The 27,715-nt window shown below is 39.7% G+C and overlaps 1 protein-coding gene across 2 annotated transcripts in view; it reads left to right on the top strand.

Annotated features, from left to right (window-relative positions):
• LOC126412667 (Bardet-Biedl syndrome 7 protein homolog) overlaps nucleotides 1-27,715 on the top strand; it is a 136,651-nt gene that overhangs the window by 87,722 nt on the left and 21,214 nt on the right. For both annotated transcript variants that reach the window (XM_050082370.1, XM_050082368.1), the window contains 3 exons: nucleotides 2,387-2,539; nucleotides 9,291-9,493; nucleotides 9,648-9,812. In XM_050082370.1, the coding sequence (XP_049938327.1) occupies nucleotides 2,387-2,539; nucleotides 9,291-9,493; nucleotides 9,648-9,812 (521 nt within the window). The remainder of the gene's footprint in view (nucleotides 1-2,386; nucleotides 2,540-9,290; nucleotides 9,494-9,647; nucleotides 9,813-27,715) is intronic.

Below are 27,715 nucleotides of genomic sequence, written 5' to 3'. Positions count from 1 at the left end.
TCTTCTGTTACCCAAGGATTTCTACTAGCCCTCGTCTTTTTACTTACTTGATCCTGGGCTGCCTTCACTACTTCATGCCTCAGAGCTACCCACTCTTCTTCTACTGTATTTCTTCCCCCATTCCTGTCAGTTGATCCCTTATGCTCTCCCTGAAACTCTGTACAACCTCTGGTTTAGTCAGTTTATCCAGGTCCCATCTCCTCAATTTCCCACCTTTTTGCAGTTTCTTCAGTTTTAATCTACAGTTCATAACCAATAGATTGTGGCCAGAATCCACATCTGCCCCTGGAAATGTCTTACAATTTAAAGCCTTGTTCCTAAATCTCTGTGTTACCATTATATAATCTATCTGATACCTTCTAGTATCTGCAGGATTCTTCCATGTAAACAACCTTCTTTTATGATTCTTGATCCAAGTGTTAGCTATGATTAAGTTATGCACTGTGCAAAATTCTACCAGACGGCTTCCTCTTTCATTTCTCTCCTCCAATCCATATTCACCCACTATATTTCCTTCTCTCCCTTTTCCTACTCTCAAATTCCAGTCACCTATGACTATTAAATTTTCGTCTCCCTTCACTACCTGAATAATTTCTTTTATCTCGTCATACATTTCATCAATTTCTTCATCATCTACAGAGCTAGTTGGCATATAAACTTGTACTACTGTAGTAGGCATGGGCTTTGTGTCTATCTTGGCCACAATAATGCGTTCACAATGCTGTTTGTAGTAGATTACCCGCACTCCTACTTTTTTATTCATTATTAAACCTACTCCTGCATTACCCCTATTTGATTTTGTATTTATAACCCTGTATTCACCTGACCAAAAGTCTTGTTCCTCCTGCCACTGAACTTCACTAATTCCCACTATATCTAACTTTAACCTATCCATTTCCCTTTTTAAATTTTCTAACTTACCTGCCTGATTAACGGATCTGACATTCCACACTTCGATGCTTAGAACGCCAGTTTTCTTTCTCCTGATAATGGCATCCTCTTGAGTAGTCCCCGCCTGGAGATCCGAATGGGGGACTATTTTACCTCCGGAATATTTTACCCAAGAGGACGCCATCTTCATGTAACCACACAGTAAAGCTGCATGCCCTCGGGAAAAATTATGGATGTAGTTTCCCCTTGCTTTCAGCCGTTCGCAGTACCAGCACAGCAAGGCCATTTTGGTTAGTTTTACAAGGCCAGATCAGTCAATCTTCCAGACTGTTGCCCGTGCAACTACTGAAAAGGCTGCTGCCCCTCTTCAGGAACCACGTGTTTGTCTGGCCTCTCAACAGATACCCCTCCGTTGTGGTTGCACCTACGGTACGGCCATCTGTATCGCTGAGGCACGCAAGCCTCCCCACCAATGGCAAGGTCCATGGTTCATGGGGGGGATCCGTGTCCTACCTTTTTTAATGTCCAACATATTATCATGAATCACAGTAACTTGAGTGTAATTATCGTCTTTGAGTAAAAGTATCATTCGTGTTTATCTCATTGTGTATTTCTTTTAGTTACCTTCTCTTCTATATTGTTGCAATTCTTTCTAATGTACGGTGTAAGTTTCATTAAAGTATGTTACTTGGCTGTGGCAGATCTTGCAAAAGTTACTTTTGTCCTTAAGTTTTGCCCATGAAAATTTCTTCACAGAAGGAAACTGTGTTTCTGTCTTGCTATGACTATTAAGGGAAGTGCTTCTCATGTTCAAAAGGTCATTGTCAAACTGTACACTTTCAAATGATTACTAAAAATTATTTTTTAATTGAATCAACTGTGGGTTCTTGGTGAGACATTGTAAATTAACTGAACAAACACTGTTTTTTTTTTGCCTTGTTTCACAAATTTTGTTATTGTTACTGCACAACCTAGGTTTCAGGTTATAACCCCATTTTCGACTTGAAGTGCTTAACGGCCTCATAACCCAAAACCTAGGTTGTGCAGTAACAATAACAAAATTTGTGAAGGAAAGCAAAAAGTACTTGAAAATGGGCTTATAATTCAAAACCTAGGTTGTGCAGTAACAATAACAAAATTTGTGAAGGAAGGCAAAAAACAGTGTTTGTGCAGTTAATTACTAAAAGTAACATAAAAAGGGCTATTTCAGTACTAGTATTTAAAGGGTTGTGCAGTAACAATAACAAAATTTGTGAAGGAAGGCAAAAAACAGTGTTTGTGCAGTTAATTACTAAAAGTAACATAAAAAGGGCTATTTCAGTACTAGTATTTAAATAAAAGCGATAGTATGACTGCTCATTGAGATACAGGTAACTTTAATACTGCTTTTACTCTCATAGTGTGTAGAATAATTGTGAAAATAATGAAAGTTGCACTGTTTATTTGCGTAATAAATACAATTAATGGTATTGGTAACATGCTGTTACTTTGACAGATGGTGCTCTGCAAGGAGGACGCATCATACTTGCTAAGTCTTGAGGTACAGGCACCTATAGACAATGTCCTTATACAGAGTGATGTACAGATTGACCTTCTGGATGTTGAAAAAAATTCAGCTGTTGTTAGTTACAGTAAATGCGACTCCTCGGTATGTATTATGTATTATTTATAAATTTTGCATTGCAGTGAAGTTTTCCAATCCTATTGTGTAAATTCATTTTGATAATGATGGTGGGTGTAAAATATCCAATCTCACTTGTCACTGTAAGTGTTTTAAGTCTAGGAAAAATATATTACCAGGCATCCAGTGAAAAGGGAATTGAAAATATAGTCAACTATAACACTTTGCTACACAATGAAACTGAGTGTCAGTTTACTCACTTAGCTTTTTCTGCACTTGTAGCATTGAATGTGCATGGAAGGATGAGAATTAGAAAATTAATTATTGCTGAATCACAGACCATATTACACGATGGGAATACTGTAAGATCAACGCTGAGGTGACAAAAGTCATGGGAAACCTCCTAATATCTCATTGGACCTCCTTTGCCTGGAGTAGCACAGCATCTCAATATAGCACGGACTTAACAAGCCGTTGAAAGTCCTTGCAGAAATACATAGCCCTGCTGCCTCTATAGCCATCTGTGATTGCGAAAGCGATGCCGGTGGAGGATTTTGTGCACAAATTGACCTCTCGATTATGTCCAGTGAATGTTTGATGCGGTTCATTTCGGGTGATCTGGTGGTCAAACCATTAGTTCGAATTGTCCAGAATGTTCTTCAAACCAGTCACGAGCAGTTGTAGTCCGTGACATGGCACATTGTCATCCATAAAAATAAAGTTCATGAATGGATCTCTACATAGTCAAACACAAACATTTCCAGTCAATTATCAGCCAAGTTTGACTAGAGGACCCAGTCCATTTCATGCAAATGCAGTCCACACCATTATAGAGCCACCACCAGCTTGTAGAGTGCCTTGTCGACAGTAAGGCTTCACGGGGTCTGCACCGTGCTTGAACTGTACTATCAGCTTTTATCAACTGAAATAAGGACTCATCTAACCGGGCCGAAGTTTCCCAGTCATCTGTGGTCCGACCAATATCGCCACGAGACGAGGAGATGCACTGTAAGTGATATCGTGCTGTTAGCAAAGGCACTCACTCCGTTCATCTGCTGTGATAGACCATTAAGGCTGAATTTCACCACACGGTCCTAACAGATATGTTCTTCGTACATCCCACATTGATTTCTGTGGTTATTTCACGCAATTTTGCTTGTCTGTTGGCACTGACAACTCTGCACAAACACTGCTGCCCTCGGTCGTTAAGTGAAGGTCGTCGACCACTGCGTTGTCCGTGGTAAGAGGCAGTGCCTGAAATTTTGTATTCTTGGTACACTATTGACTGTGGATCTCAGAATATTGAATTCCCTAATGATTTCCGAAATGGATGTCCCATTTGTCTATCTCCAACTACCATTTCACATTCAAAGTCTGTTAATTCCTGTTGTGCTGCTATAATCATACCAGAAACTTTTCCACATGAATCACCTGAATGCAAATGACGGTGCCGCCAATGCCCAGCCCTTTTATACCTCTTGTACACGATTCTACCGCCATCTGCATAAGTGCATATCACCATCCCGTGACTTGTCAGTTCAGTGTAGTATAGGCTGTACAAACAACAGTGAAGTCTGTGATGGGTGAATTATGTGATATCAGCCCATTTTTATCGTGGCTAGATTGTGGATTCCTGATAAGTGGAAGACTCGATTGCTTTTCATGTATTACAGTACCAGTAACATACCTGTGGTGCCTCAGTCTAGAGGAAATGATCCTTGCCAGTCAACTGCCATGTTGGAAGGGTGATAAGATTCACTGTCATCTCTGGCAGGCTGTAACATAGGATCGATGGACCAATCTGCAGTGAACCACTCACCACAATCCAATACTGGGCAACAACTGGCAAGCAACCGTACCATCCAAAAACAGTACGAGGACGCACAGTTCCTGCATGTTTAAATTCAGAAAAAAACCGTATACAGTACAAATAGAGGTTAGATTTATGCCTTTTGTGTAACTGCGCATAGATAAGTATCCATGATTAAGACAAATAAGTTATTGTTATTGTAGGTCATGCTACAGAAGAATGCTGAAGATTAGATGGGTAGATCACATAACTAACGAGGAGGTATTGAATAGAATTGGGGAGAAGAGGAGTTTGTGGCACAACCTGACTAGAAGAAGGGATCGGTTGGTAGGACACGTTCTGAGACATCGAGGGATCACCAATTTAGTATTGGAGGGCCACGTGGAGGGTAAAAATCGTAGAGGGAGACCAAGAGATGAATACACTAAGCAGATTCAGAAGGATGTAGGATGCAGTAGGTACTGGGAGACGAAGAAGCTTGCACAGGGTAGAGTAGCATGGAGAGCTGCATCAAACCAGTCTCAGGACTGAAGACCACAACAACAACATTGTAGGTCAGCTAAGACACACCCAGAAAAAAAATTATTTATATATATATATATATGATATGATTATAATATAGGGAATCATTCCACGTAGGAAAAATATATCTAAAAACAAAGATGATGTGACTTATCAAATGAAAGTGCTGGCAGGTCGACAGACACACAAACAAACACAAACATACACACACAATTCAAGCTTTCGCAACAAACTGTTGCCTCATCAGGAAAGAGGGAAGGAGAGGGAAAGACGAAAGGAAGTGGGTTTTAAGGGAGAGGGTAAGGAGTCATTCCTATCCCGGGAGCGGAAAGACTTACCTTAGGGGGAAAAAAGGACGGGTATACACTCGCACACACACACACACACATATCCATCCACACATATACAGACACAAGCAGACATATTTAAAGACAAAGAGTTTGGGCAGAGATGTCAGTCGAGGCGGAAGTGCAGAGGCAAAGATGATGTTGAATGACAGGTGAGGTATGAGTGGCGGCAACTTGAAATTAGCGGAGATTGAGGCCTGGTGGTGTCTGACATATCCTCTCTTCCCGTTACCCACCAGGCCTCAATCTCCACTAATTTCAAGTTGCCGCCACTCATACCTCACCTGTCATTCAACATCATCTTTGCCTCTGCACTTCCACCTCGACTGACATCTCTGCCCAAACTCTTTGTCTTTAAATATGTCTGCTTGTGTCTGTATATGTGTGGATGGATATGTGTGTGTGTGCGAGTGTATACCCGTCCTTTTTTCCCCCTAAGGTAAGTCTTTCCGCTCCCGGGATTGGAATGACTCCTTACCCTCTCCCTTAAAACCCACTTCCTTTCGTCTTTCCCTCTCCTTCCCTCTTTCCTGATGAGGCAAAAGTTTGTTGCGAAAGCTTGAATTGTGTGTGTATGTTTGTGTTTGTTTGTGTGTCTGTCGACCTGCCAGCACTTTCATTTGGTAAGTCACATCATATAAATTAGTGTACCCTTTTAGAGGTTTCCATTCACTCAAGATTTATTGTTGGAACAGTATATGAAATGATTACATTTACAGATCAGTAGCACAAGCAGTTCTGAGTCACCACGTATCAACCCTTGCTGAAATGTACATATTAGAACATGGTGTAGCCTTCACAGGTGGCACTGCTGGTGTTGACTCTGGCGTCCAGTCAATCATACAGATGGTGAATCTGTCCTGGGATACATAATGCCATGCCAGCTCAACTTGTTCCCATAGTTCTGGTAAGAGTTGTTGTTTGATGAGTTGCTTGAGTCACATCATACTCACATGTGGTCGATTGGAGACAAGACCAGAGAATATGCTGGCCAGGGAAGTTGCTGCATGTCTGGCAGAGCACATTAAGCCTTTTGGGCAGTGTGTGGGTGAGCACTATCCTGTCGCAACAACACGTCACCTTCCTGTTGCCAGAATGGCGAAAGAACGGATCTAACAACATTCTGCATGTACCGAGCACTGGTTAGTGTCCCCTCTGGAAACACCAAACATGGATGAGAGTTGTAGCTTATCACACCCCAAGCCATAAGACCTGGGTAGGGGCCAATGTGTCTTGGACAAATGCATTATGTGAGACAGTGCTCACCAGGTCTATGTTGTATGTGTTAGTGACCATCATTTGTGTGCTGATGGAATCTACTGTCATTGCTGAAGACTACAGACTGCCATCCCATCTTCCAAGTGATCCTCTGACAGCACCAGTTGAGCTGTGCACATTGATGTTGTGGCATGAGTATAAAATGGGCTAGAGGTGGTTGTCCTAACACATCTGGGCTCTCAAGTCCTCTTACCTGGGCTGTGGTAGCTGTATGATTGGCCACTGCTGCCCTTACAGTGCGATGATCCTGGTGAGAATCCAGAACCTTGTCAGTGGGCGTGAGACAGTTCACATGACCACTGATTCCAGCATCAGTGCACAACTGGTGCAGCACATCCAACTTGCGTGGCAATTCTCTAAAAGGACCATCCAGCCACTCATAAGGCCACAGTTTGACCCCTTTCAAACTCACTAGTCAGCTATAGGATGCGCGAGTGCATCTCTGTGGCATGGTTGACTGCCTGCTTCACATGTTTGCTAACACTGAGCCTTCTGTCTGTGAGCATTCCTTTTAAAAAAGTAGACACAGATGGTACTATGGTAGCTATGCCACTACACTATCTGTTTACAGATGCCATTGAAACCCATATCAGTATGTCCACTAACCCCCAGGTGGCATATGCTGTCATCAGATCAAAATAGACATCGTGTTTCCAGGTGTACTACATTTTCTCCCCCAGCAGTGTATGTTTGTTGTATTGGTGAATGATGTTTACATGAACATCAACATGGTAGGGTGGTCTGCAGTTTGTACATCCAGTAGGTGACTGTTACAGCTGCAGACTAATGTATACAATGTGGAAGTGGGTCTATGGAGAATATCCAAGAAGTAGGACAAGGCATTCCAAATCATAAAATATATGCAAGCCTTGCTAAAGTAAATGTTCCATATTGTACAGTGCAAAAAGAAATGCTGTCTGAGCAGAGCTATTTTTGAGAACATTTGTACAAGCTATGGATAATATTAAAGTACACTTGTACCTGCTATGAGATGTGAAGCACCAGTTGAGCCATGCATGTCGATGCTGTGGCATGAGTGGAGGATGGGATAGAGTGTGCGTGCCCATTGTCCCACTGCTAATAACCAGTTCACAACAGTTCATGTTGACACATCTGGGCTCAGAAGCCCTCTTATCTTTGCTGCAGTAGCTGTATGAACTGCCCTTTCAAAATGACAATCCCGGTGGGCATCTGTGCTTTGTGGGATTTCTGGAACCTCACCTACATATGTGAGAATATTCAGGTGACAACTGAAACCAGCATTATTGCACAACTGGTGCAGCACATACAGCCTGTGTGGAACTTCTCCGAAAAGACCACCTTGCCACTTAGATGGCCACAATTATGCACCTTTCAAACCCACTCAGTTGGCTGTAGGAAGCATGAGTGCATCTATGTGGCTTGGTTGCTTCACACATTTGCACCATGCTGAGCCTTATAGATGTGATGATTCCCTATTAAATGGTGGACACGCATGGTACTCTGGTAGCTGGTAGCTATGCCACTACGCTGTATGTTGGCGCACAATGTTGAAACCATTATCGGTACATCCACTATCCCCTAGGTAGCATATGCCACTATCAGATAAAAATTGACATCATCTTTCCAGTTGTCCTTCTTTTTTACCGATCAGCATATTTGTTGGTTGCAGCTGAACATTTACATCCACTTTAGATAAAAAGTTTTTTATGGCAGTTGGCACCTCACACAAGTTAGGCAGTTATGTTCAGAGCCAGCTTGCAAAGTTTTGTAAGGTGTTTGTTGCATATTCTGAGGCTCTCTGTGAAAATGTAGATATCACAAGCACACAACTGAAATGAAATTCTTAACAGCATTGCAGAAAGTGTAGAAAAACTAGGTTTGACATGGAATTTATTAGTTTTTGTGTCTACAGACAAAGCACCAGATATGTTGGGTAATAAATCAGGATTTGTAGTGCAACTGAAAGGGAAAATAAAAAAAGTTTCCAGTAGATCTGCAGTGTGAAGTAATGGATTTGCAATGTGACAGGCAGATTTTTCCAAACATTTCCATCAAGTTTGATTTCCCCATTCACACAAATCATGACACAGCTCCTCGCCCTATTCACTGTGATGATGGAGAGGGTACAGTGCTTGCTGCTTGCAGGCCTGCACTCATCATCTGCTTGTGGTGCACGTTTGTTGTGAAGCTCCACTCTAAATTAATAAAAATCTCCTAACTGCTCTTAATTTTAGTAGTTCTTTTCAAGATATTGACTGTTGTTTATTATGCAATAGCAAACTACCAGTCATTCCTCACTTAGTTCATTATAAGACATTACAGCAAACTATAACTCATTCATTACTTAGTCATTTATAAGCTGAACAGGTTTTTAAAAATTTCTTCCAGTATATTCCCATATCAGTAACACACAGAAAATGCTTCTGCTTTCACTATTTTTATGCTTGTGTTGTCCTAAATTGTTTTGTTTAAACTTCAGATACATATTTTTTTGTTGCAATTATATCAGTCTTTGCAATAAATTTCTTAGGTGATATTCAATACACCGTACCTATTCCTGAAGCTCCTTCTGAGTTTAGCTATTTAGTCATACACATCAACAACAAAATATGCATGCTGTAACCTAACCAAAACTTTTATATTTAAGTTTAATGTGATATTGATAAGCTCTGTATTACTGATACAATTTCTTATGTGCCAAATAATTTTTTCTTCTGCTTTCCATTTTCTCTCTTCCTTATCCTTGTTTCTTTTCAAAAGGAAATATGTATTGTATACATCTGAGACCCCATGTTGTAATATATATAAACTATTAATTTTTTCACTTATACATTTGCAGAGTGGTAATCATCTCTTGGTGACCTACCGCTGTCAGGTTAATGTGACAAGACTTGAAGTGAAGCTTCGAACAGTAGAAGGACAGTATGGAACACTAAGGGCATATGTAACTCCACTTGCTCAGCCAAAGAGTTGCACACTGAAAACATTTGCCATCAAGCCACTCTCTTTACATGCCCGCTGCCACCATCCTGATCAAACAAGGTTAGTACAATTATAATAGCAGATATGGAAGCATGTGGCCTGACTTTCTGTGTTGTGTTGGATGGCTAGTTACAATATTAAATTAATTGCTGTGGAAATGTAGTTACCTTTCCAGTAGTGAATCAGCTAATAAAAATGTCTCATGAATTTACAGACCATTTAATGTTCTGACACTGAAAGGTTCCTTCAGCCTGGCAGAAGTACATACATGGATATGCTTTTGCCTGCCTGAAGTTCCAGAGAAGCCACCTATGAATGAAAAAAATGTTCTTGCATTTAAATCAGCCTTCACTGATACTATGTTGCTTTGTTCTTACTGGTGAGTTACATAGTTCCAAGATTAATACTTGATATGAAGCCAAATAAAAAATTATTTCTTTATTTGTTGTATTTGCTTGATGGTTTTTCATTATTATTGCAATTTACTGTAAGCTTTCAACTCTTTGGAATATAAATTTTTGTATAAACTGGCATGAAAAGTTCTATAGTTCCCACTGTGTGTGGTAAGAGGAGCAACTCGTGTGTTCTGTACATATTAGTTTCTCAGATTATTTCGTGTCAGTTTCTATGTGTGGTTGTTGGTTGTCACTGATCTGTTATTGACTCTTGGAAATGTTCTTGAATTGTGGTGTAGAACATTACAGCTACTTTTCTTACTGTCATTATCAGGTGTTTCTATGACATATTGACCATAATCCTTGCAAGATTGTTTATTAAGCTGTTCTCAGAGGTGCCCCATTAAATGCCACAAATTATTGTGATGTTATTGAAGCCCATATATTTCTGCTTATAGTTATGCAGAGCTCTTCTCAGCTGGAACCTACACCCGCCATTTATCGAGTTGTCAGTAATATGAATTTGTAATGTTTCTGTTTAAATGAAGTTAGTTGCAGGTGAAAATTGACTGCAACTTTACCTTCAGCCCCTTCTGCATCTTGTGTAAATGGCTCCAGATTTGCTACACTTCAAAATAAAAATGCTGTGTTGGAACACTTCCCACTTGTCTTGGGATGTAGTATTGATCATAGACCATTTTTCATTGGCTTAAAAAGTGATAAATGATGATACCATATTTTTCAACAAGAGTGCAAAGGCCGTACTTAACGCAATATCTGTTGAATAAAATATTTCATTTGACATAAGTAAATCCATTTCTGCAAATCAATTGCAGCTAACTTTTCCATAACAGATATATTATTTTTCAATTTGAAACGGGAAATTCTTGATTCATAAGTACATCTAACATGACAAAAAGTAGTTTCAATATCTTATATTTTCATTGTAAATGGCAGTTTTACAGGCCCAAAACAACATGGGTTGCACTAAGTGGTGAGTAAAATGACATGATTTGTTAGAACCTTTGGACTATAGAACTAACTTGTCTCTCTTATCTCTAACAGGAATATTTTTATAACAGTTTTTACTTAACTCTTTTTGAATCTGTAGCATTATGTCACCATCAGCTATTATGCATTCATGAAAATAATCAGTTTTTGAAAATCAATAAAATTGGATAGATAAAAAAATCAGTTCACCGAGCAGCAGCAGAAGAAACCACATAAAAGAGTTATGGAAGTTTGCAAGCTCTTGGAGCCAGTGATTTCTTCCTTCAGCAGAAAGGTTAAAGGGAAAGGAAGAGCAATGAAAGAAAACATTGTGCAAGTATTAGGAAAAGTCACCCAGAACCCCAATATTTACTGGGCAAGATGAGAAGGTAAGACTAATTGTTGGGCACTGCTCTGAACAAGATTTGAAAACCTGAGAGCTTAAGGGTGGAAGATAGGGTAATAAACAAGACAGATATCACTGACAAACATCATGTAACAGTTAAATAAGAGAAGAAAGCTAGGTGTATTATATGTGGTAGACAGGTGAGGATAGGGTGCAGAAAAATAGATGGGTCAGGAAATAAAAAAATATAAAAAACTAAAATGGAGGGAAGCAAAGGAATAGTTACTGAAAAGAAATGCTGAGACTAAAGAAATTAACATAAATTTTGAGTGAGGAGACCTAAGAACATTTTGTAATGCCAGTTCCCACCTGCAGAGTTGTGAGAATCTGGTGTCAGGTGGGAGAATCCAGGTGGCACATGTGGTCAAGCAAGTACTGAGGTCACAACTGTCATGTTGCAGAGCATATTCTGCACTGGGATATTGTGTATTGCCAGTACACAGTCTGTCAATGTCCAGTGTTGTATTTGTACTGCTGTAGAAGGCCAAACAGGGTTTACATACCAGCTAATACACAACACTGCCCTCCCTTTGATAGTATAGTACAGTAGAGCATCGATTATCTGAACGACACCTTAACTGAACTGTTCTCATTTTCACATTCCACACAATGCCTCGACCCCCTCTTCCCTGATCCTGTGATGAGTTGTTAACCTAAAAGGTTAGAGGAGGGAATGTCTTGCAACCTAGATTGCTAATGAGTACAAGACTGATAAGTCAACAATTGCTGATACAATAAAATGTAAGATGAGCCACAAATTCTATATCTATGCTTGATTCTACTGATGGTTCATCAAGTTGTAGAACTATGAAGCTTGCCACAAACACAGATCTTGATTGTGTTGTTTACTAGTGGTTTACACAAAAAGATCACAAGGAGTATTTATCTCTCGTCCCATTCTGTGTGAAAAGGCAATTCGGTTTTATGAAAAGTTCGGATGGCTGATGAATTTTAAAGCTATCATGGGTTGGTTAAAATGCTTTAAGTCAAGACATGGCATTCGTGAGCTTCAAATACAAGGAGAAAAAGTGTCTGCTGATTCTTTCAAAATCATACTCAGGGAAGTATTGAGGGAAGTAGATTATGCTCTCAAAAGTGTTTACAATGCTGACAAAACTGGACTCAACTGCAGAGTTTTACCAAAAAAACTCTTGCTTCACAATCAGGAATTAACATCATGGACCTAAAACAAGCAAGGATCTTACTACTGCTTTAGCTTATGCTAGTGCTACTGGTAGATACAGATTGCCCAAGCTCATCATTGGTAAAAGTAAGGAATAGTGTTGCTTCAAACACATTGATATGTCTGTGATGCCTATTCTTTACATCTGATAAATGAGTACCTGGCTGGAAGGATTTATGGAAGTTTTTGTACCCTCTGTAAAAGCTCATCAGTTAAAAAATGGCAAAAGGGAGGAAACATTACTGCTCCTTGACAACACACCATCTCATCTATCCTGTAACATCTTAAACAAACAGAGCAAATTGAACAGCATAGAGACAGAAGTGATGACACTTTCTGCAGGACCTGACCATCATTTTGCAGGACACTGCTCAAGCACATACAGTGCAGGCTGTTACTGATTTGTTTGACTGCTGAGGCTTCTATGTGCTATACCACCTACTGCCCTCCCCTGACATAAGCCCTCAAGTTCAATTCAATTTCTAAACTGAAGAAAACACTTCACGGCATTCGCTTCAGAACTGCTACAAATTTTTTGGGCAATAGACCGCGCCACTCGAACTGTCAACACAACTGGCACTGCTAAGAGTATCCTATGACTTCCACATTCCTGGCAACAGGTTATACACAATGCTGTTGACTACTTTGAAGGTCAGAAAGTCTTTGAAACACATATCTATTTTGTACAAGCTGTAAATAAATAGTTGCCACTATTAAAGTTCCAACCTTCGTATATAGGTTTCTGTACATTCACCATTTGTTATTATCACTTGCAAATAAAAAAAGTAATTGGAAATCAGCTTTTATATAGATCTAGATTGTACATCTGTAAGTATATTAAAAATGAGATTTCTTTATTATGGTCCAAAAATTTTAAGTGAATTATATACACACATAAAAAAGAAAACTGAATCCACAAAAACTCAAAAATAAATTATTCCATACAGTATCTAAATATTTGGCATGTTGGTATGCAAATCCCAATTATCATTTTGTTTTCTGTAAATAAACCTGCATTATGACTGTTATATTACTCTAAAAGTCATCAAAATAATTACATAAGCATTAAATATGTAATAGAAGAGTAATAGCAACTATTTTGAATGCAGCTGCTCTTCTGCCAATTTCTTGCATGTGATATAAAATATGGCTAGTATATTTGCTAAGTACTTGAGCCACTTAATTTTAATGTTAGCTAGTTATTACTTTAGTGGATAGAAGTAGTTGTTCATGGCAGTGGTAATGTTTATTTTCACATCTACCACATCCCAGAAAGTTCTCCCACATGATGGGCCCTGAAGGCCTGAATGATCAAGTGATGTTGCAGGAACATCATATTGTTTCTTGACACATTTTCTAGCATTTTTCCTACAAGCACAATGATAAAACATTCAGTAACTAGCTGGGTGTGAATCATTAACCCAGTAAATGTAAAATGAGTTTCATCAGTGATAAGTTTAGGAATCTCACAGGCCAAAAAATGATGTCCTCCCATTTCAAAACATCTTGAATATGTTACTTGTGCAGGAGTTTATAATGATATGTTGCATTTTTTATTATCTGCATTTTCAACAGTGTCAGTGACCAGTGATTATGCAGTAGCTTGCATTTTTGGTTTGATGTGAGAGTGTAGTGAAAATCACTATCTAAAACATACCAAGGTTCATTTTGTTTTCTTATCTTTATTCCATATAGCTAAAAATATTAATAGTGTAACTTTTGCTCCCTATAGCACAAGTTACATAGTTTACTCTCATGTTATACCAACCTCAGCATAGTCTTCAATTAGTCTCTTACTGTTGGTATTAGTATTTTCTTTCTTATTATTAAATAGCTGTACATATTATAAGAAACATAATCAAATAATGGAAAGTCCAGGATGGAATAACAACAGTATTATGAAAAGGATGATTGCTATTCATCAAGGAGAGTGAGGCACTGAGTTGCAGGCAGGCACAATGAACAGACAGCTAAACATTTAAGCCTCCACACAAGCACAGCTCACGCAGACATGACCGCTGTCTCCGGACGGTGTGGCCTGACTTATAAGATACACAGATTGACAGGGCTATATTTGTGCGCAGATAAAAGAGGAATTAGCTGCTAGCAGAATAAGCTAAAGCTATATTGGCTGTGGTTGACAGGCTTTAGGCTGCTGTTCTGACCTGTGGCAGTGTTTGGATACCTGTGACAAATCCAATGACACCTCGAGTGTACCCATCATCATCTGCCAGCCTTGATATCAGTGCACCACCTAGTTCACATAATCCAGTGAATTAGCTCTTCTTTAGGCATAAATGTATGTGGATATTGATGACATAGCTGTCTCTTTATGGTCAGGCAGTTGATACAATATGCTGCCCATTGTGGATACAGCTGACAAGGAACACCTTGGGAGCAAGATCACAAAAGGCCAATGATTTTTATGGCATTTGACACGCCACAACATTGGCTGCTAATGGCAGTAGCGGTTGGGACTGGATGTATCCAATGGTGATGTCGTATTCGCTCAACTGTGCGGACAATGTCCGTGAGGAGTACAATGATGACAATATATGCTTAACAATTGAAAGTGATACTGAAACAGTTGTCAAGTCATGTAGTTCATCATTCATGTTGGACAGGGAGCCACAAATCCTGTCTCCAGTGAAACATAGTAAAGGACAATGGAGCGGTTACTAAACATTACATACATGGAAGATTATCCACAGCATAGTTAAAAAAAAAGTATGAACAGATTTTGACAGCAATGTGACTGTGTAGTGCATAAGAAAAACTACAGATATTCAAGGGGGACATGGCGCAATTTCTGGGGTATCCATGACAGTGATCTACTATGCTATGTATATCAGATAGATTACAGTGGTTCCAAAGGAAGCAGATTACAGTGGTTCCGAAGGAAGCAGTAGATGGTTGCGTGAGTTCAAACATTGCCACAGAACTGTAAGACATAAGATAATGAAATTTCAGACAAAGCACCAACTTGATGATGCACAGAAAACTACAGAATCGTTGTAGATGAGGTAAACAAACTTGTCTCATCATTCCGTAAAGAATTTGTTTTCATTTCCAACCAATCAGGGTTTGAAGAGGAAAGGAACCCGGGAAATTAGAGGTAACAAGAGAGTTGTATCAAAATCAGTAACATTAATACCTTAATGCATTCTTAAACAACTATGCTGACTGTTAATCTATATGGTAAATTGGCTGCAAAGTTATTAATTGTGCTGCAAGAAGTTGGAGGGTGCAGTGCGTGATATTGCAAGGGCAGTAGGGAAGGTATAAGAGAAACACAACTATGGTATGAGCACTGTTTTTGGCTAATAACTAGTCAAAATAAACTACTTTTGCTTGATTCCTTGTCTGCATATAAGAAACCATACTCCTTAGACCAAACTATCCCTCCTAAAAAGTGTGTGACATTGCACTTCATACCACCTGGAACCACTGGACAAATTCAGCCTCTGGATATTTGTTTTTTCTGTGCCTATAAAACATATTATGCACTATCTGCAGTTGCCCCACAAAGGATAACCGGTTTTACAATAAGCTCCACAACAGACTGTTTCTCATTCGGTTGCATGCCATCACATTCCATCAGTTCTCATAACCCCGTTACACCAATATGATTCTCTTTGCATTCTTTAAGACTGGATACCTAGCTGTACATTCTGCATATTTGTAACTCCCACGGACTTCACACCTGATATTGATGGTGCAAACATTTACGATCATTGTGGCATGCCATTTCTCATTTGGTATTCATGGTGCAAGTTAATTGTTTGTTTTCGACATTTCTTGAATGTTGATGATTTTGTGAAGTGTAATACATACATCCCAGAGAATTTTGATCTCTGCACCTCCTGCTCACTCATTTTCTCTTGCTCTCCTGATGAACATGGTGAGTCATTAGCAGCTAATATTCTTCGTGCCGTAATTGTTAACACAACACTTTCAAATGAGCCTTACTAAAGATTGAACTTGTTACTTCACGCTCGAAGGGTTGCTTGCAAGTGATGTGTTTCATTCTTATTCTTGTATGCTTCTTCTTACACACAGTGTTTACTAACTGACACACTTGACTATTTACTAACAGGAAGTCAGGACAGCAAGCTCGCATTCTAAATCCCTCACATGGTGAAATATTAAGTGTGGCACGTAGCAGGCTAGCTAGACTACGTGAAAGACAGCACAAGTAAGCCAGCTGATCTGTGGTGTTTATCAAACGATTTTCAAGAAACTATTCAATATAAAAGATTGATTCTCTCACATCCTCACTTGTCAGCTTCATGGTGAAGTGCCCATCATTTCGTTAATAATCAAAGTTATTATGATATTTTGAGATTAAATGACACATTACACAAAATACAAATAGTTTGTAATGAAAAATGTAGGTCACTATGAGTTTGCATTTGAAGCATCTTAGGTCATACATTTCTGCATATGAAATGTAGCTATCACAATGAATTATTCTTAAAACTTGAGAGGAGATTGCTATTTTTCTCCAGTCTTGCATATAGTGCATTCAGTCATGATTGTGCGCACAGAAGATAAAAACAAACAGTTCGAGATGGCAAAACAAAATTGTGGCAAATGATAGCATGCAAAGAGGAGAGTATTTTTCCACATGGTTAATATGTGAAACTTCCTTATCTACCATGATATGTAAATAGTTACAGATTTTTTTTTTTTTTCAGTGGAATAATGTAATTTTTGAAGGGTTATTGATAGTTGGTGAAATGAGAACTGCTGTGGGTTTCACTATATTGTTGTTGTGGTATTCAATCTAAAGACTGGTTTGATGCAGCTCTCCATCCTACCCTCTCCTGTGCAAGTCTCTTCATCTCCGAGTAACTACCGCAACCTCCATCTCTCTGATTCTGCATACTGTATTCATCCCTTGGTCTCCCTCTACGATTTTTATCCCCCACACTTCCCTCCAGGGCTAAATTGGTGATCCCTTGATGCCTCAGAATGTGCCCTACCCTCTTCTTTTAGTCAGGTTGCGCCACAAATATCTCTTCTCCCCAATTCTATTCAGTACCACCTCATTAGTTACGTGATCTACCCATCTAATCTTCAGCATTCTTCTGTAGCACCACATTTCAAAAGCTTATATTCTCTTCTTGTTTATTGTCCATGTTTCCCTTCCATATATGGCTACACTCCATACAAATACTTTCAGAAAGGACTTCCTGACACTTAAATCTATACTCGATGTTAACAAATTTCTCTTCTTTAGAAACACTTTTCTTGCCATTAATGTCTTAAGTTAATAAATACCAAAAGGCTATTGGGAAAGAAGGCAGAGTTAAGGCGATGTTGATTTTTTATGGTGCACCCATCCACCCCACAGAAAGCCAACTTCATACAGAAGATGGGCATTTCAAAACACTGTACTTCCTGTTGATCATAATGAATTGTTGCAGCCTGTGGTCAACCAGTTGTTGAAACTGTAAAGGGACATAACAGAAGACAACTGTTGAGGAAGCTTTTGATAGAAGGTGGAAATGAAGAAGGCATTATGGCTCATCACCAAAAACTAAGTTTTTAGAGACTGCTCTTACATGGCGGTGGGAGCATAGACAATCACATTAAAAAGAGCTTGGAATAAACTGAATGGGAGCAGAAAAGAGAGGAGCAGAGAAGGGGGAGAGACCACTGAGCACATTGGCAGAAAACAGTGAACTGTGAGGGTGAAGAGACATGATTTTTGAGGAGGTGATAGGACAGAGGCCCGGAAAATGTTGGGTGGAGGTTCTGGGGACATTAGGTTATTGCAGGTTGAGGCTGGGATGATTTATGGAGTGGAGAATGTATTTAAGGGTTACTGCCATTTGTGCAGATCAGTAAAGCTGGTGATGGAGGGGAGATTCCAGATGACCCAGGTTGTAAAGCAGCCATTTAAATCAAGCGTGTTATGTTCAGCAGCATGTTGTGCAACAGAGTGATCCACTTTGCTGTTGGCCACAGTTTGGTGGTGGCCTTTCATCCTGGTGGACAGCTGGTTGGTATTTATATAATATAAAAAGCTGAGCAATGATTGTAGCAGAAGTGGTACACGATGTGGTTGCTTTCATTGGTGGCCCAGCCTTTGATGGGGTAGGACATGACTGTGACAGGTTTGGAATAGGAAGTGCTGGGTGGGTAGATTGGGCAGGTCTTGCTCCTCTGGGTTTTTCCAGAGGGTTATGATCCTTGTGGCAAGGGGTTGGGATTGGGAGTGGCATAGGGATGGACTAGGATGTTATGGAGGTTGGGTGGATGACGGAAAACTGCTTTAGGAGGGGTGGGAAGGACCTTGTGTAGGATATCCCTCATATCAGGGCATGATGGTAGGTAATAGCCCAGGCAAAGGATGTGGTTCAATTGTTCCAGTGTGGAGTGGTACTGGTTCTTTTGGGTAGTGAGACGATTTGGGATGTATAGGGGATATGGCATGGGAAATCTGTTTGCAGACTAGATTTGGGGGATAGTGTCTTTGTGAGAAGGCGTTAGTGAGATTTTCAGCCTACTGGGCAAGGGTGTTATTGTCATTGCAGATATGCCATACCTGGGTGGCTATGCTGTATAGGAAGGATTTTTGGTGTGCAGGGATGGCAGCTGCCAAAATGTGGTACTGTTGGTGGTTGGTGGGTTTAATGTGGACAGAGGTGTGGATGGAACCCACACAGAGTAGGAGGTGAGTGCCCAGGAAGCTAGGTTGAGAGCCACCTCTGCTCCCTCCACAAGATACTGCTACTGTGCAATCCCTTTTACATACCTCACACCTCTGAAGTGAGTCCCTTACACTCCAGCACCTGGAAGAGCACTCCAGACACCACCTGTGTAAGTTATCCAGCCTGCTGACATCCTACTGCTGCCTTGAGCTACCACTGTCCAACCCCTATCCTACCCACAGTGTTACTCCTCATCAACCACTCATAGCACACAGACCATGCCTAGCTGACCTTTTAAACTTGCTCCATCCACCCAAAGCTCCTTTCCAACACTCCACTAACCGCAGAGCTGAAACAATCTCGGAATACTGTTGTTAACCTTTCCCCAAAATCCTCAGCCTCCCCAGAAGTATCAATCCTACCGAAAGGCTTCATTTTCAGCCATAAATCCAAATTTAACTATGTTGGAATTGTCAAGGACCTACAGCCCTTCTCCTAATCAGTTCAGTGGAAACTCTTCACTGCCACCAATTCCTCCAACTAAAGCCAACCTAATCTCAACCTATTAACCCGACTTTCCCAGTTCATACCACCATCCAACCATTATCTCCCCCCCCCCCCCCCCTTTTCAACCTAACCAACCCATGGTAACCTAGCAGGAATTCCTTACAACCAAGATGGCCTCATCATCGTTCCCTAGGCCCATTCCTGGGAGTGCCAACCTATCAGCAGAAGTGAGGACAGCTATACACAGACTCAAAACAAAGGTTCCATCACAGTTTTCATGAACTGCAGCGACAACCTGGTTGAAGGCCATGCCAGTTGTCTGACTCCTTCACCTATAAACTCTGCAAGAGTGATCCCATCCGGGAAGTCCGGCATAGCCTCCAATCCCTGCATATAGCCTTGGCCCTTCCCATAATCTTTCCCCTGAATCCATGTCCCTCCTCACCCCTATCACACCCTGCTTACTCCCCGCTTACTCATCTTCTACATGCTCCTCAAAATCCACAAACCCAACAATCCTGGGCACCCTATTATAGCTCGTTATTGTGCTCTCATTGAAAGAATTTCAGCCATCTTTGATCAATACCTCCAACCTATTGCCCGTAGTCTAGCCTCCCACATCAAAGATACAAACCACGTCCTTCACTGACTATCCCCTTTACCTCCTGGAGGCCTACTCATCACTGTTGATGCAACTTTCCCAAACACCAACATCCCTGTCACCCATGGTCTTGCCACTATTGAACACTTCCTCTCCCACTGTCCTTCAGACTCCAAACCCACTACCTCATTCCTCACATGCCTTACCTAACATACAACTACTTCTCCTTTGAAGGGATGAATGAAAAGTATACAAAAAAATCTGAACCACAGCCATGGCACCTACATGACACCCTCCTATGTCAACCTATTTATGGGTTATCTAGAGAAAACCTTGCTAGCCTCCCAGAACCCCAAACCTCTGATTTGGTTCAAGTTCATTGAAGATATCTTCAAGATGTGAACTCGGGGCCAGGACATCCTATCCTCATTCTTTCACAACCTAGACACTCTTTTGCATGCACTTCACGTGGTCCCTCTCAACCCAGCGTGCTATATTCTTGCACATGACCTCCTTCTCTTAGAAGGCTTCATCTACACTTCAGTCCACATTAAACCCATAAACCACCAACAGTACCAGCACTTAAACAGTTGCTATCCCTTCCACACCAAAAAATTCCTCCCATAAAGCATATGCACCCAGGGATGGCTTATCTACAGTGATAGCAGCTACCTTTCCCAGTATGCTGAAGGTCTTGCAAAGGCTTTCTCACAGGAACTACCTCCAGACCTAGTCTGCAAACAGATTTCCATGCCATATCCCCACACGCCCCAAAACCTCCCACCACCCCCAGGAATCAGCTACAAAGGAGCAACTCCTTGTCACCCATTATCACCCTGGAATGGAACAACTGAACCACATCGTTCAACAGGGTTTTGATTATCTATTATCATGCCCTAATATGAGGGACATCGAACCCAAGGTCCTTCCCACCCCTCCTAAAGTGGTGTTCCAACAGCCACCCGACTTCCATAACATCCTAGTCCATTCCAATGCCACTCCCAATCTCAGTCCCTTGCCACAAGGATCATATCCCTGTGGAACACCCAGGTGCAAGACCAGCCCAATCCATCCACCCAGCACTTCCTATTCTGGTTCTGTCACAGGTTTATCCTACCCCATCAGGGTGCGGGCGACCAATGAAAGCAGCCATGTCATGTACCAGGTGTGCTGCAATCAAAAATGCTCTATTGGTACGACTACCAACCAGCTATCCACTAGGATGAATGGCCACTGCCAAACTGTGGCCAAGAGCAAAGTGAACAACCATGTTGGACAATATGCAATCGAAGATAACATGGTTGATTTCAATGGTTGCTTCACAATCCCAGCCACCTGATCCTCCCCTCCATCACTAGCTCATCTGAACTGTGCAGATGAGAGTTATCCTTACAACGCATTCTCCACTCCTAAAATCATCCTGGCCTCAACATACAGTAACCTACTGCCACCACACCTTCTACCCAACAGTTGCTGCCCCCTCTGTCGTATCACCACCTCCCGACTCACATCCCCTCGTCCACATAGTGCACAGCACTGCTGTTTGCCAATGCACTCACTGATCTTTTCCCCTTCTCTGCTTCTCTCCTTTCTACTCCATGGTCCCATTTGATGCTTTTCAGTTTCAGTCTGGCCTGGGCAGCCAGAGAAATCAGTGAGGAACTTGTGTGGGTGAGTACATGTATGTTTTTCTTTTCTGGTGAAGGCTTTGGCTGAATATCTAATGTGTAACAATATTTATTGGGCTGTTAGAGCCAGTTGTACCTACAGTATTCCAGGCGTCTTTCATGGACTATATGAGTCATCTGCCCAGTGTTAGAAAGGCCACACTTACAGGGGATATTGAGAATCCCCATGCTGCAGAGCATCAAACCATCTTTGATGGGACCCAAAAGTGCTGCTGTTTTCAGTGGACGACGAAAAGTCACCTGGACTTTACACTTGGCAAGGATCCAATCTATTTTTTATGTCAGGCTTTCCACATATAATAGGAAAGTAATGGATTTAAATCTTTCTGTCTTCTTCCTCTTTATTTGTGTCCAAATTACTTTTTATTCATATTGTCTTATGTATCTGTTGTGGACAATACACATTTGCTTCACGAATTCCCCTTAAATGTAAAAGCTCCTCCTGCAGACTGCTCTCATCAATAATGCTATGTGCTCTGAGAACCAAACTTCTGCAAAGACTCATCATCCGGGAAGGTTGTGTGACGTCTTTGCATGTAAGTGTAAGTCCATATGAGTCGTCTTCTGATGAACTGAGAATTGCAAAGTGCCATCATCTTTGCGACGAACCGAAACATCTAAAAATTGCAGACATCCCTCTCTGTTGATTAACATTATGGAATGTAGGTGGTTTAAAGATTCCTGCACAGTATCCTCACCATGGGGCCATGCTACAAATGTTTCATCATCATATGTCCAAAATATTGTGGGCTTCAAACTAGCAGATTTGATTGCCTTTTCTTCACAGTCCTCCATAAACAAACTAGCCACCAAATGTAATGCACAGTGACATCATTAGTTTGTACAAAAAATTTGTTATTAAGTAATAAGAAAATGTTTGAACAAAGCAGAAGTCTCTTTAATAACATTTTTGTCAGTCATAGATAAAGATTCTAAAAGGGTAACCTTGGTGAATAAGGAAAGCACATTAAAGCTGACTAATAATAATAATAATAATAATAATAATAATAATGGTTTATTTGTCCATAATAACTTTTACAGTCGTGGTCATAGTCAGTCAGTACATACATGAACAATAATAATAGTTTAGTAGTAGAAATAAAGTACGTACAACATTAAAAATCCTTGATGGAGTACAAACATTTAGCAACTAACAGCTGCTTTAATTTTATTTTAAATATGTTTCCCTTTAACATTTTTATGGTATTTGGCAGTCTGTTGTAAAAAAATCTTCCAGCAGAAAATGGATTATGATCAGCTGCTTTTTTATTTCTGAATTTTATGTGGTAATCCTCTTTCTTCCTTGTATTATAACTATGGATATCAGTATTTATTATACTGTGCTCCATATTTTCTTTTACAAACAGTATAGTCCTTAGAACATATAATGAATACACAGTTAGTATATTATACTTAATGAAACATTCTCTACAGGATTGACGTTTACTAATATTCGCTATTATCCTAATTGCTCTCTTCTGGGCTCCAAAAGCCCTATCCATGTATACCGTTGGTGCCCCACCCCAAATCTCAATACCATATTGTAGGTGGGAGTGTATAATACCAAAATAGATTTGTCTTAAGACTGGTGGCGCTATTATGCTAGAAAGGCGTTTTAGCAGGTAGGTATTACACAAGATTTTTTTACACATGTAGCTGATGTGCTCCTTCCATATAAGATGTTCATCAACTATAATAACCAGGAATTTATGTTTATCAATTGTTTCAATTGATAACTCTGGCTCAGTATCCACTTGTCTTGATTTGCAATTTAGCATAAATTCCATTAGAATTGTCTTTTCCTTATTTAATGCCAATTTATTTTTATTCATATATTCTGTGATGAGGCTAGTGTTCTTGATATTTTGCACTGCTACCTGTTTTGTAGGGCCCCAGCTTATGAAGGAGGTGTCGCCGGCATAATTCACAAGGTCTGCATTTTTTGGAATTATTATATCATTGATGTACACAATGAACAGAAAAGGCCCAATAATACTTCCCTGAGGGACTCCACAGTTAAGAATTTTATAAGATGATTTTACTGTTTGTATAAGTCCTCCGTTTGTATGATACAACTTAACACATTGTCTCCTGTCAGCAAGATATGATCTTAACAAATCTAATGCCACTCCTCTCACCCCATAAGTTTCTAACTTATGTAGAAGAATGGAGTGATTTACAGTATCAAAAGCCTTATATAGGTCTAGAAAGGTGCCAATAACTTTGTTTCCATCATCAAGTTTATTCAATAGTGCTTGAATAAATGTGGCTATGGCTGTTGTTGTAGACTTGCCCTTCCTGAAACCGTGTTGAGAACTTTTTAATATATTGTACTTAGAGAAAAATTGTTCCATTTGATCAAGAAATAGCCTTTCCAACAACTTATGAAGTTCTGATGTCAATGAAATAGGCCTATAATTTTGTACATCAGTAGTTTTTCCCTTTTTATGCACTGGTCTTATTTCAGTGACTTTTAACAAGTCAGGAAATGACCCCTGTCTGAAAGACCTGTTTACTAAATGTTGCAGTGGCTTTATTAACTCATTACTGTATTTGGCTGAGATGTCATTCCAGACACTGGATGTACTTGCTTTTAAGTTGGAAATGGTTCTCAGGATTTCCTGTTCTGTAACACATCTCAGGAAGAATGAATTACTGACATTACTGGGATTTAGCACCTGTGGTGGGTTGATCGCATCCTCCTTACTCATCTTACTAAATTGATCTATGAATCTCTTGCATACTTCTTTTGGGTCACTAACCAATTTTTCATTGCCCCTTATTATTATGTTGTTACACAATGCCTTGTCATTCCCCCCACTTTCCTTCTTTACTACATTCCACGCTGTTTTGCTGACATTGCAGGATTGACTCATCTGTTCTGCATACTTCTGTGCCTTTAATGTCTCAAGTGCTTCCCTATAGGTTTTTCTACAGGCTTTGTATTTTGACTGCAAGTACTGCAGTTTGGTGTCTTTAAAAAGAAATATAGGTCATTCATGTCATTCTTTAATTTCATCACATTAGGGGGGAGTTTAAGATTCCTGGAACTGTCAGTTTTCTTTAGTATTTTGACCCTTGGGCATAGTTGATTTAGACAATGGGTTAATGTTGTATAAAATATTTCTCACTTTTCATTAATGTCTTCTGTTGCATATAGGCTTACCTGATACCAGTTTATGTGTGCCAGTTTTTCCTTTAATGCATGATAGTCAAGCTTTTTTTATAAGTAAATTGTTCCTTATGAGATACTATTTCTTTGTCAGTGTGAAGCTCTAGGACTAATGCACTATGATCCGAAATGTGGTTCTCAACAATTCCAACTACAAGGTCCTCCTTACTTAAGTTTGTAATAACATGGTCAATACATGTCTGAGAGTCACCTGTAATTCTTGTTGGTGTTGAATTCACGTGGTTGTAATTATAGGTTCAAAAATGGCTCTGAGCACTATGGGACTTAACATCTATGGTCATCAGTCCCCTAGAACTTAGAACTACTTAAACCTAACTAACCTAAGGACTTCACACAACACCCAGTCATCACGAGGCAGAGAAAATCCCTAACCCCGCCTGGAATCGAACCCGGGAACCCGGGCGTGGGAAGCGAGAACGCTACCGCACGACCACGAGCTGTGGACTGTAATTATAGGACTGTAAAATATCAATATATCTAAGGTAACTTACACTATTAGTTAAGGAGTCAATGTTCACATCCCCCTACTATTATAGTCTGTTTTTTATGAGGTGAGAGTTTATCAATAAGTTCCTCTAAATGGCAAAAGAATTCTTCCATGTTACTGTTAGGGGATCTGTACAGGCTAGCTATTATTAAACTGCTATATCTGAGCTTTATTCTTATGGCAGATATTTCAAAGACCATCTCACATGCAAGTTTATCCATCCAATCAATTTTTTCACACTGGACATTATTTTTGACATACATACCAGCACCACCACCTTTATGTTGTTCCCTACAATAGACACTGACAATTTTATAATTACTTAAATTACTGCTGCATAATTCTTCAGTTTTGCACCCTAGTGCATTTACAAGATAAATATGAGGGCTACTAACACTTAGAAATTCTTCCGTTTTTTCAATTTTATTGGTAATATATTGGACAGTTTGCAGTATTATTTTGATTTTACTGTTGCGATGTTGTCAAGTACTTCGCCTTCATGTATGTATGGTGAAGGCTGAGTTAGTCTAAAAAAGTTTCTGTCGGACTTCTTTCAGTTGTGAACAAACTGTTTTTATATATTAAGTTTTTCAGTTCGATTCTTTCTTTTATGATTAAATTTAATTTTTCACACAAATAGCGTTTACCTGCATAATTTATGTGCAATCCATGGGATGTGTGTTGACCTATCCAACTTTCCTAATTTAGAATAGAACAATTTCCATAGTTTGAACATAGTGCCTTAATTCTAATATTCGTTTTTCGTATTTCCTCGTTTATGCACGAGTTGTAGATCAGATTGTGCTGATGCGGAACAGTAGCGACCATTGTATTTTTCTGCTTATTTTCTTCAAGGAAGTTCTTCAGGGCTTCAATGCAGATATCAGCTTCATTTCTTCCCACGTCATTTGCACCACTTACACAAAATATAAAGTCATTGCTACGCAGCATTTTTCCTTTTAGGTCGGCGTCTTCTATAACGTTTTTTGTTTTCGCACCGGGTTTCACAACACTACTCACTTGAAGATGATTGCTCGTGTCATTTAGGATTTCCGCGAGATTTCTTCCATGACTATCTGAGAGTAAAAGCACATTGCACTTCAGAGTTTGTTTCATACTACAAGAATTATACAGTTCGTTGCAGGAGTCACTAACTTCATTGCAATATTTATGTTCACACTGTGAACTGTATCCATTTTCATTATTAATTGACGTTATTCCATTTGTTTTTGGGAGTTCATTACACTTCGTTTCAGCAATTTTCAAAGGTTCCTTACAATTTTTAACTGAGGCTCTCGTATTGTATCTTACTTTCGTACTTTTCACAGTGTTTCTTTCAAGTTTGCATTTACTATGTTCTTTATCAAGTTCTGTAGATTTACTGTGAGCACTTGCTGAGAGTACACTATACCTATTTTTATCAACAATATTTTGTTCACTTGCTACAATTGATACCCTTTTTTGATTTTTCAGCACTTACTTGTTTCCAGTCTTGCAATTTAGGTTTACTTGTCTGAGATACAGGAACACGCGTTGTCTGTGGCTTTTGCAGCACAGAATTTTCATTTGTTAGGCGGGAAATTTCACGTCTTAATGCATCCATTGTGAACTGTAGACTTAATATGCACTCTTTTAACTTCGTAATTTCTCCGTTGCAATCACTACAAGGTCGCTTTTTCACCACTTCACTGTAACTTTTGTTCACTTTATCATCACATACAACTTCACTTGTTGCCATCTTAGCCTCTTTCAATCAGAACTGTTCAGAATCAGTGATTTAAGTTTCCCAATGAAGTTTTGGCTGTGTGAAGATTGAAACCAAGTGGTACAGTTACTCCAAAGCATTATGGACTACCCTAAAATTCCTAATTAAGCTGTTATCATGGGAGCAGTGGTGTTTAACACTGGCTCTGCAAATTACAACTGTGCCAAACACTTAGTGTTGACATAAGACCTCTTGTGAGAAAATTCACTCATAACATGGCAATTCTGTGGACTCCATTGGTAAACTCAAATCACCATGACTGAACAGTTTTGATTCATTAATCAGCTTTGACATGGTGTCATTCACCGAGGTTCCCTTTTTAGTATCCTTACCTGTTATTGGCAAATGGTTTGATAAAGAGTTTTTTATTTAACTTTGTTTAAAAATGTTTTGACAGCAACTTTTTGT

Source organism: Schistocerca serialis, chromosome 7, assembly GCF_023864345.2.
Source record: "Schistocerca serialis cubense isolate TAMUIC-IGC-003099 chromosome 7, iqSchSeri2.2, whole genome shotgun sequence".
NCBI classification, from domain to species: Eukaryota; Metazoa; Arthropoda; class Insecta; order Orthoptera; family Acrididae; genus Schistocerca; species Schistocerca serialis.
This window is presented reverse-complemented; position numbering and strand designations above follow the sequence as displayed.